We start from the raw sequence: 11,751 nt of genomic DNA on the forward strand, positions 1-11,751 counted from the left end.
AAAAATGCCTCATGTAAATAGTCCAAAACTATTTTGTCATTATATATATATATATATATATATATAATGATGTTATGATGCTGTATTATTTTGTTTTACTTTTAGGTGGGATGATGACACTGACTGTCAAGGAAAAAACTGTTGATGTGGTTAAATGCAAAGTAATTGACGGAGGGGAACTTAAATCGAGACGCCATTTAAATGTTCGAGGCAAAAGTGCAACCTTGCCTTCTATAACAGGTTGGTCATGTTTCTTTCAACAATTGAATTTTCATCCTACTTAAGTATAGATATGTAATTTTAATTTTTATTAAATATTTTTTGATGTATGCTCCGACAGAAAAGGATTGGGAAGATATCAAATTTGGGGTGGACAACAATATTGACTTCTATGCATTATCATTTGTAAAAGATGCAAAAGTTGTTTGTGAATTGAAAGATTACCTCAGAAGTAAGGTTCAGTCAAATTTCTTTGCTGTTAAATAAATGTTTTTATGCTCTATTTTCAGTTTGTTTTTTTCATTTGTTGGGATTTTAGGTTGCAATGCAGATATCCATGTAATTGTTAAGATCGAGAGTGCTGACTCAATACCCAATCTCCAGTCTATTATATCTGCTTCTGATGGGGTACGAAACTTTTTTTGACATTCTTATTAAGTTTCTATGTTTTTTCTTTTTGCAATAGAAAATAAAATTGAACAAAATTTTTACTGAGAAACTGGTAAATTGCAACCATTCAGGCTAATTAAGTCTAGTTCTACAAGGACTTCGGCGATGTAACCGTATAATTTAAACAATTCATTTTGATGTAACCAATGCAAAAAAAAGAATTTCTTTCTGCGATTGAACTGTTTTCTAAATTTACGAAGTAATCTTTCTTTTTTGTCTAATTACTATTTCCTTGTACATGTGTTTTTGCAATGACGAAGCTATGTAAACAATTGTAGGCAATGGTCGCTCGCGGTGACCTTGGAGCTGAGCTTCCAATAGAGGAAGTTCCACTGCTGCAGGTGAATATTTGCGATACACACCAAATAAAAATGTGTAATTGAAATGATGCGGGTATTCATAATTATTATTTTCGTTAATCTGTATACCAAGAAACTATTATTGGTATCAAGTATATACTCCAATTGTTTACCAATTACTATCATGTTTAAATAACTAAGTTTAAAATAAATGTGATATTCACTCTTCTCTTTTAACTAATTATTCATTTTCAACGAGCGATTGGGGCATTTTGTAAGTTCATAAAAATTTGAGTTTTTTTTTTATTCATGTGGCAGTATTTGTGGATTGATCATTCTGATTCTTTTGTCTTCAGTAAGAGTTCTAATCAGATTAGAAACAGTGAGAGCGTGGTTTTAGTCTGCAACTAGATCTGATATCTAATTTCCTCAGTAGGATATGGAATTTTTTATGAACATTTTTTTGTTTAGTAGAGTTTAGAGCCATGTCCATTCACCCTTTTGCATGCAAAAAAGGAAAATGTCCTATTTCTGTCATTCCATAACCGATATTTTTGTATCCAAAAAGTCACTGAAACATATATATGAAGATCATTCCTGTATCTCATGTGTTTTGGGTTCATACTCACATTATTTGCCCGTTCAATTTCACAAATGTGTGGGAATATGCCAGTATGTTTATGCATTAATATGCTTGCATTTAATATAGACATAAGTTCTGTGTTTTTAGTTGGTAAAAAGGTGCATTTCACGTTTTAAAAGTTGAAATTCTGGTATTTCTGATGTCACATGAAAGATTTGAATGTTATAAATGTAAAATTTAAACTTTAGGTGTTAGATATGTAAATGCATAGGAATAATGCATAGGAATTGGGGGTGGTATGTATGTAGCTGCCCTTTGATTTTAAAGTGTTCAACATTATATCGATTCTGTAGTAGCAGTAAGTCGATAAATGTTCGTCTTCCATTCAGAGAAATTACTCGTCATTTCTGCTTTTTCTCTTGTTGCTTGATAATTTCCATTCTAATGATTTTTCAGGAGGAGATCATTAGAAGATGTCGCAGCATGAAAAAACCTGTAATTGTTGCAACCAATATGTTAGAGAGCATGATTAATCACCCGACTCCAACAAGAGCAGAAATTTCTGATATAGCAATTGCTGTGCGTGAAGGCACGGATGCCGTTATGCTCTCTGGAGAAACAGCTCACGGAAAGTAAGTAGCTTTGTATAATAAGTTTTCGATGATTATTGTTACAAACCCGTCCAAAAATTTTAGTAAGAAAACCATGATAAAAAGAAGGTACAAAAAAACAAGTAGCTTGTCACCTATTCAGATTAGATTTAGAGAAACCTATGCTAGAATAAAATTAAAGCATTTTTCTTAGACGAGCAATCGTAAGAAGTCAGCCTGAATTTGACCTTTCATGGCATGCAGAGGAATATTTGAGATATTAAATTGACGTAGTATCATCTATCATGGCCCCAACCATCCAAACAACGTTGTTCAGGTCATCAGATATCACAAATGTTACAATGTTTTTCAAATATTTCTAAGCGCATTCCATTTTTTGGTTGTAGATACCCCCTAAAATCTGTCAATGTGATGCATAATGTGGCAATAAAAACCGAATCATCGAAGTTAACTAGTATTTCCCATTCAAGTCTCGACACCGTCATCCAAGTATGTACAAATTAACTACTCAACCCGTCTAAAATGGAGATTCATAGTGATTGCTATATTGAAATGAACTTAAGTTTCATTTTTGTAGGCCGACGACGGTGAGGAGTTTCGTGAAAGCCATACGAGTGCGATGTTTGCATTGCATGCGACTACAATGGCCGACACTCTTGGCACTCCTATCATTGTTTTCACCAGAACTGGGTCCATGGCTGCACTTCTAAGTCATTATCGTCCATCATCAACTATTTTTGCATTTACTAACGAGTAAGTTCTTACAATTTTAGTTTATTATGATAAAAAAAAAGATCTAATATTGGTGAATGATAGTTTCAGAAAGTGATAATATATTTGAGAGCATTTGCTTCATTATTCAATGGCATATTTCCCCCTGAAAATTCAAGGAAGACTTACATGCATGCTACTCAGTTCTTATTTATTTACATATCTAACACCTAAGCTTCAATTTTTACATACTTGCCACCTTACCTATGCATGAGGTGTATTTGTAGGGTCTATATGTAAAAAAACAGAACTTAAATCAAAATGAACTTTTCTTGCAGCAAAAGGATTAAGCAGAGGCTGGCACTTTATCATGGGGTATGGCCTATCTATATGAAGTTTTCTGATGATGCTGAAGAGACTTTCTCAAGAGCAACAAACTGCTTATTGGTATAAAGCTATTCATTCTCCATGTTCTTTGTTGTTTTAATTGCTCTAATTTGTATTGTCATATTTTCTATTACAGGCTCTGGGATTTCTGAAGAAAGATGAATTTGTTACACTTGTTCAGAGTGGAACAAATACGATCTGGCGCGAGGAATCCACGCACCGCATACAAGTTCGGAAGGTTTGAAGATGAAGTATTCCATAGACAGGCAATTTAAGTATTCCATAGACAGGCAATTTTCTATCAAAATTTTGCTATATATATGTATATATATATATATATATATTTATTTATTTATTTATAAAATTTGCAATTTAGTTTCAATGTTCATCATTACTAATGTTGTTGAATAAGTGAGCTTGATTGAATTTTGATGAAACATTTAGTTCTAATGTTAATCAACTCTTCACTCCTTTTTTACTTTGATTTGACGGTTAGATATGCAATATTCAAATTAAAAATAGACAACTTAATTAAAATATCAATCCTGAAATCTTGATTTAGAAATATATTTAAAATATTCAAGAATGAAATGCCCAAAATTAAATTATTATCAATTAAATTTATGATAATATCATCATTGTATTATTTAAATTATGTTAAAAAATTTTATTATTTATTTATTATGTCATTCAGTTTAGCCCGAATTGAATCATAAGCAAATAATTGCTCTCTATGAATAGCTAGATAATTATTTTATATTTTTTATTTAAATAATTAATTAAATAAATAAAATTATAAAATTAATCTCATATAAATTTATAAATTTGAAGATTGACCCAATTATTCATTTTAGTTTTTCATCATACTTTAACAAGGAGCCCATTAGGAACTTTATAATTGTTCATTTTGTATTATTTTTTTTAAATATTTTATTGTTATTTAAAGTTCAAGGAACAGCTAAAATAAGACTTGAATTATAGCAATTTAGGATGAAATGCATAACTTTAATTATATATTGTAAGCAGGTTTTGTTTAAATTGTGAGCATTAAGTATATAATTAATTGGTCTTAATTGAAGTAATGAGTGCCAATGGTTAGCTGGAATTGAATAATTCTATCACAATCAGACTTTTAAAATGATGACTTCTAGTAATAATATATGCATGCTAATGGTTCGCTGCTTGTCGCGTCATTCTTGTAATTCATTAAAAATGCAATCTGCTGCTTTAACAACCAATCTGTCAGTATGCACTTTGTAGATAAAGTTGGGCATAAGAAAATGAGGCATTTTTTATTTCTCTTACTGATTTCTTTATGCAGAAATTTGATCTATATTGAATTTCTCTCATCACAAAATCATAATTTTTGAATTTCTGATTGTTATGTGAATCACACTCAAGGAAATGAGGATTAAAGCATAATAAAGAGGTGAGAGAGAGAGAGAGAGAGAGAGAGAGAGGAGTGCTCTATTGAATAGTAAAATAAGAGAATTGCCTAACCTTTTATTTATGAAGTGATCATCTGTGTATAGACATAAGAGATACAAAAAATGAAGTTACATTTATGCCTTTATTCAAATATGGTATGTAATTTATTTTGGGGATTATACCCGTTTAAGCCTTGGGTCCCGCCGTTCTTTGGCTTAGTCAATTAAGGCCAGAGAGAAAAACTGATTAGTGTTGCTGGCTGACTTTTTGGACGAGGCCATGAGTTGGTCGGCCTATCAGATTTAGAAAACCGATTGAATTTCTGGCAATGATGGGCAAGGGCGATTCGGTCGATTGATATTAGCCAGGCAGATATGTTGAGTTGGTTCGGACAAACTCTGGCAAGCGTAAACCAGTTGGTCTTTTGGACCATCGCGTCATTTTTTGAAATATGGAGGGTGCCTAGGCGACGCAACATTAGCGCATAGGTGCTGCACAACAGAAGAAAGTACTGTTGGTGCAGCTGCCTATGGGCGCTCCAACGCTAGCACCCTAAATATGGTGGTTGTGGAAGTTTGTTGCTTCAGTTTACTTGAGGGAGTTATAAACTAACTGAACAGGAACCTCCGGGGGCTTTTTTCTTATTTTATGATTTTCTAAGAAAAAAAAACTTGAAGGAGAAAATTAGAAAAGTTAAATCAAGTGAAGAGAAGTGAGAATTGGGATGACTTTGAGATATTGTATGGTTGTAATCCCAAATTCCCAATAGTAAAGATATGGAGATAGTTCTGAATTTCTTATTTTGTGAATTTGTATTCTTATTCTTTTAAGACTTCTGTACTTTTATTTCTCTTACAATGAAATGACCATGTTGGTGTGTTCAAGCATGCGTAGTGAGTAAATTACTCTTTCTTCTTTTGGATGGGGAAATAGAAGACATGTATGTGAAGTCTCCTTGAGGATTTCTAAAGATTGTTACGGATGATGATTAACTTATCACGCGTAATTTACATTTCAATTTGGCCAAGTGTGATGTTAAAATTTGTCGTGAGTTATGAATCTCAAAAGAAATATTTAGGGAAATGACTAAGTTAATCACATTAATTTGGTGGAATAGAAATATATCTACTAAATTAATGCAAACTTAAGCCAGAAGGGGGTAAGGAAGAGAGTTGCTCTTGTTTGTCATCTATATATTTGTTTAACATGCACATACATTGACTTATTAAACCATTCCAAGAGAGAACTTCTTAATTACTTAAATAACTCTTCACTTTATGCATTGATAACTTAGGATTGTTTATAAGATTTAGATTAAGTCAACCTTTCAGGCTAGGATTGAGAATTGTAGGCTAGAACTTTTCGTAATTAAATTCATCTCATTCTTTGTGGGATTGACAACCGGACTCCAACCACGATACTACCAATATGCCACGTACACTTGCGTGAGCTGCCCATACTTTGCAACACCTGGTGTGTGTAGCCCGCCTCTGCCACGTTATTCATTCTTGGGGTTGTTGGATTGCCTCAAGATTCATGTTGACACATTTTCTACGTACAATAATATACATGTTTTTTTATATCTAATCAACAAAATAAGAGCTGCTTATTATATAGATAATATTGAGCTTAAGACTTTACCAGTAATTTTCATTCTAATTACATTCATATACGACTGTACTAAGATGTGTTTTTGATTAAACCCGAAGTTATTCTCATTCATTGATCATCAAACCAGCAATAATACAAAGTAATCATATACATCATAACTCTTACTCATGAAAACATTGAAATTGACAGATTTCTTCTTATAATCTGTACTACTTACTATGTATGATACTAAATTATTATCATTACATAACAATACAAAGTTATACAAAGCAAAAATACTTTGATGAGCTAATCTCACCTAAAACTTTCCCCCTAGAAATAACACACCTTTACTATGACACAACAATTCTGATTTAATCACTGCACTCTCCATCTTCTTCTCCCTCCCCCTTCCCTTCAATCTTAATGCACCTATACCACTTTGCACATATGACATAAATCACAAAATCAGCAGTTGTTAGAGCAGCCAGAAGAAAGTAGAACCTATCCATGTGTCCTCTGTTCAAGTTAACCGGAATCCACCCCGGCCTGTCGTCTTTTCCGGTTATCTTCATCACCACAGTCACCAGAATATCGCTCATATAATTTCCCAATGACATTGAGGTCATGCAGAGAGCACTCCCGAAGCTCTTGAGCCCTTCTGGCGCCTGTTCGTTGAAGAACTCCAGCTGCCCAACGTACATGAACACCTCTGATGCTCCAATCAGCATAAATTGCGGCACCTATCAATATGTATCCATTTAAAAAACTGTTGATTTGAACATAAACGACTTCAAGTTCAAATTTTGATCGCATTTTGCTCATTTACAGATCAAAAAGATCTCTTTTTGTTTAAGTTTTATTTGTTACCTGCCACAATATGCTGAGCGAACTGGTTTCTCCGCCGCGCTGTAGCTTTAGTCTGAAGTGTTCAACAATGCCGGCGGTGATCATAGCGGCGACGGCGATGATTAACCCCACCCCCATTCTTTGGAGCTCTGTTAATCCCCTTGGATCGTGGCGAAGGGCGGCGGCGATGGGTTGGAGGATTCGGCGGTAGAAGAAAATGAAGATGGCTACGCTGAAGATGTCGAACGCTGACATGCTCGCCGGTGGTATGCGAAAGTCTGCAAAAATGGTGGTTTTCATGGCGGCGCCTTGCTCGACGAAGAGGGAAGCCATTTGAGTGAAGACAACTGAGTAGAGGATGGTGCAGAGCCAGATGGGGAGGAGGCGGAGGATGCATTTTACTTCCTCGACTTGTGTGATGGTGCAGAGCCTCCATGGGTTGGCGGCGGTGGAGTCGCCAGAGACGGGGAAGTCGTCGGAGGTGATGAGGGCGGCTCGGTCTAAGAACCTTCAAATGTTCATTTATTCAGGTCAGCATGTTTTCAAAATAAAAAAAAAAAGTTTGAGAATTTCTCATCGAGTTTTTTTCTTTAGCTCGATTCACAAATAAGTTTTAAAATAATTAAAAAATATTTTTATTATATCATTTTTAATATTATTTTTTTATACTATATTTAAGTAAAGAGATTTTAGTTGTAGAATATAAAAAAAATATAATTTATGTGTTAGATATATAAATAAGGAGAAATTGGTTGGCATGTTTTTAAATGCTCAAAAAAAAAAAAAAAAACAAGTCTAAAACATCGAAAATGATCATTGCTCATGAATAGCTCGTGATCGGCTCGTTAAGTAGTTTATGTTCGAATTGTTCGTTAAATAAACGAGCTAAATAATTACTTTAAGCTAGAATTATAAATAAATTAAAATAATTATTTTAAGCTAGAATTATAAATGAATCGAACACTAATTAAAATAAATTTTAGTGAGTCAAACATAAACAGAACTTCACTTCCTAATTAAACATGACTTCACCTGAATCCTTCTGAATGGAGGATTCTCTTGCTCCCCTCCGAAGCACCCGCTTCAATTTCCTTCCCATCAAACTCATACAAATCATCCGCTCCACGTGGCGTCATCTCGACCTTCCATTTCTTCACAGCCGCAACCACTACTTGGCAGACTCGGCGCAAAGGGTTCCCCCCGGGCCTAAAATGCCGATACCGCCGGGTTCCACAAAGGAATAGAATGAGGGCCAATGAGGCCGAGCCAGCAGAAGCCCAATAGCTCATGGCCCATAGTCCCTCTTCTTGAAAATAGCTCAAAAAAGTGTTTGAGAATAGCGAGCCCAAGTTGAGGGCCAAATAGAAATAACTAAAGAAAGAGATTTTGGAGCGGGCTTCTCTAGGGTCTCCCTCCTCAAATTGGTCTGCCCCAAATGTTGCAATATTGGGCTGATAACCTCCATTTCCTAAGGCCACTAAGTATATAGAGAGGTAGAATAATCCCATCTCCAAGCTTGAGTGTGCCCCACATGGCTCATTAGCCTTTCCACACCCGGAGGGCCTTAGCATGAACATTTGTGAGCTTAGGGATAGTGCTACCAAACCCTGAAATAATTGCAAGAATATATTAATAATCATCATCACAATAATAATAATTCAACTTACAATGATTCAAACTTGTTTAGGGGTGTGAAATCAATATTCTTTTTTTTAGAATGGACAAAATTTAATGATATCAACTTTAACACGGTAATTATAACACTAATGAGGCAAAAGTTTTCATTGGAATGAATAGTTTTATTAGAATGTGGCAGCTGAAAACGTGTGAAGAAAAAGACGAAATGTGTGAAAAAAAAGACCGAACGCTAGAAAATTGAATTTAACGGAGTAAATAGGATGCTACCAAACACTGCCTAAATAAACTTTGTATACATAGGCAAGGTTGCACGTATGTAAAAATTGAAATTTGAGCGTTAGATATGAATGTAAATACATATGAATTGAGTGATATGTATGCAAATCTTCCAATACATGAAAGATGATTAATGGTCATGATAGGAGAGCTTACAATGACAAAAATGAATTGGAAAACCACACAAGTCTTGTATCTCCCCCAATAGGAGTCGCTGAGGAAGGCGCCGAGGAGGGAGAACATGAAGACAGTCCCCGTCCATTTGCTTACGCTGTTGGCCGCATCAGCATTGTTTTGGCCTGCAACTCTTGTCAGGAACAGCACCAAGTTTACCCCAACACCAAAGCAAGCAAGCGTCGCTAATCCTTGGTTCACTGCATAATATGTAGTCATTAGGATTATGAGGGGTTAATGCTGTGCAGTCCAAAAACTTTCATTTTTTGCAGATTTAATGAATTTGCAGCCTCTGCTGACACAAAAAATGTCCTCTTAGTAATCATGTACATTTTCTCATTAATCATGATGAACATCTCAATTCTAGAAAAGTTTTTTGTATTTTGATCTTATTCTCACGTTTTTATGTATGTATATTAGTATAGAATATACATAGAACATATAAATAAAGTTGTTGAATAGTTTAAAAAGAAAGTTTTATGTAATAGTGTAAAAGTAACATTTTTATTGGTGATGTGTATCCCACATATGAAAATTATAAAATGAATTTTACGTGTGATGTATTTTAAATTATATTATCACCATCAAACCATAATCTTAATAAAATAATCCACCCGAAACACATGATCATAAAACTAGCTTATAACAAACAAACAAACAAAGAGATAAATAAATAATTATGAACAAAAGAATACCATAATCACTAATGGCCAAACTATAAAATATCTCTAATCACCCACAAAACATGCTTTCTATTTCCACTCATCACACGTAAAACCCTACTTTTGTGTGTTTAGCTTAATTCCAAACTTGATTACCGAAACGAACACAACTTAATTAGCATTTATTAGGTGCGTGCAACGCACTTACAGAGAACAAATAATATTATAGTATTAGAGGACGTCTGTATGCACACTCTCTATCTCGTACGTGCAAACACACCTAATATTTTCTCCAAATAATGACAAATATATACACAAATTCTTATATTTCTATACATATAACTTGTTAAGTGATAATGAACAATAATTAAAGAACCCCACCTGTCCATCACATAATTAGCCCTTCTCAAAACTAAGCGTGTGGGACATGAAATATGCCAACCCAACTCTTTTCATATACGCAAATATAATTTTAATGCTTCATGCTTTCATATCTGGGCCTACTACTTAAGACAAATCAGCATTTATTTGCTTGGATTGCTCGTTTTAATCAATATTCTGAATTATCTTTGTCAAATGTTTTCTTTAAAAATTTCATCAAAATAGCATTTTCTCAAAATAAAATAGACCAAAAGTTCAAATTAAGACTTCAATTGATATAGCTCGAAGACAAATTTAAAACATCACGCAGACACTCATTTATGGGAAGAATAATATTTCGTCGCTCGGAGTATATTGCGAACACCGCACGTAATATTTTCTCCATATAAACAATTTTTATCATATATATGTATATATATATACTAACATATATATATATATATATATAATCAAGAAAGTTGAAAGAAATAATAATAATATTAATTAAATATTTAAAAAAAAAAGAAAGAATTACCTAGTACTATACTCCCAGCCACCCATCCACCTGTCGTTGCTTTGGCTGCCACTTGCCCACCGATGTCCACAGAGCCATCTGTGGTATATTTACTGTTTTTCTCCTTGAAGTCTCTTCCAAGCTCCACCTCTCCTTCTCCTCTTGTTCCTTCAGCTATTTGTTCCTTCATCATTATATATTCATGGCAATTTGTAAGGAGCAATGCTTTGATGTTTATAAATAAAATAATTTATACATCATGTGTTAGATGTGTAAAAAAACATAAAAATATAGAGCCATAAAAGAGAATATAAAATATTAAGAAAAATATGCATTAGTAAAAATAAGTTTTTGCAGCATTTTATAAAGACAATCACAGTGATAAAACTCTCTGCTATTTTTCATTATAGTAAATTTTAAATTATTGTAATTGTTAGTGCTGCAAATGCTTTTAACAATGATTTTAAATATTTTTATGTGTTTTTTTAAATATTTTAGCAGTATTTTTTTTTTAGAAGTGATGATGCAACTTCTTGAGAATCAAACAAATGGAAACTACTTAAGAGGAAGAACGATGAACGAAGAGAGCATGGAATTAGCCATGGAGAATCTACTTCCATCTTGTAAAAGGAATGATCACAAAAGCTTAATTAAGCTGGTTGGACTAACCATTTTTGATTTGTTGGAGTTGGCCATAAGCTTCTGCAAATCTTAACCAGAGGAGGAGGAGGAGGAGGAGGAGGAGGAGGGATGGTAGAGAAGAAGGGTTGGAGCCATGAATTTATAGAAGTGAGGTGGGATAAGTGGATGGCTGAGGGTGATGGGTGGCGTTTGGAATGGGGGAGAAAAGAGAAAAGGGCATCATACTAAGCTTGCTACATGTTAAAAATATGGAGGGTGCATTTTAGTTGGATCCATGTGTGGATAAGAGGTGTCTCTGAATTACTTGATTCCACTTTAGTATTTATGTTAATTTTTAAAAATAATAAAAAATGACTTG

At 33.9% G+C, this 11,751-nt stretch overlaps 2 protein-coding genes across 9 annotated transcripts in view; one reads left to right on the forward strand and one right to left on the reverse strand.

Moving 5' to 3' along the window:
- The window catches only part of LOC110021144 (pyruvate kinase isozyme G, chloroplastic), a 22,977-nt gene extending 19,430 nt beyond the window's left edge, over positions 1-3,547 (forward strand). For 6 of the 8 annotated variants that reach the window (XM_020719502.1, XM_020719505.1, XM_020719504.1 and 3 more), the window contains exons 4-12: positions 106-240; positions 341-451; positions 539-627; positions 948-1,010; positions 2,008-2,183; positions 2,549-2,651; positions 2,740-2,915; positions 3,212-3,320; positions 3,397-3,547. In XM_020719502.1, the coding sequence (XP_020575161.1) occupies positions 106-240; positions 341-451; positions 539-627; positions 948-1,010; positions 2,008-2,183; positions 2,549-2,651; positions 2,740-2,915; positions 3,212-3,320; positions 3,397-3,504 (1,070 nt within the window). In that variant the 3' untranslated portion in view covers positions 3,505-3,547. Of the gene's footprint in view, positions 1-105; positions 241-340; positions 452-538; positions 628-947; positions 1,011-2,007; positions 2,184-2,548; positions 2,652-2,725; positions 2,916-3,211; positions 3,321-3,396 lie in introns of those variants that run through there. The other 2 variants (XM_020719507.1, XM_020719510.1) reach the window with 2 other exon arrangements.
- Positions 3,548-6,494: 2,947 nt separating this feature from the next.
- Positions 6,495-11,494, reverse strand: LOC110021182 (protein NRT1/ PTR FAMILY 7.3-like). Its single transcript, XM_020719585.1, has 6 exons — positions 11,421-11,494; positions 10,773-10,935; positions 9,198-9,415; positions 8,160-8,734; positions 7,149-7,635; positions 6,495-7,021 (listed from the first exon to the last, which is right to left on the reverse strand). Exons 1-6 carry the CDS (start codon positions 11,445-11,447, stop codon positions 6,653-6,655), a joined length of 1,839 nt encoding a protein of 612 aa, XP_020575244.1. The 5' UTR covers positions 11,448-11,494; the 3' UTR covers positions 6,495-6,652.
- Between the last annotated feature and the right edge of the window lie 257 nt (positions 11,495-11,751).

Source organism: Phalaenopsis equestris, unplaced genomic scaffold (assembly GCF_001263595.1).
Source record: "Phalaenopsis equestris unplaced genomic scaffold, ASM126359v1 Scaffold000123, whole genome shotgun sequence".
NCBI lineage: Eukaryota > Viridiplantae > Streptophyta > Magnoliopsida > Asparagales > Orchidaceae > Phalaenopsis > Phalaenopsis equestris.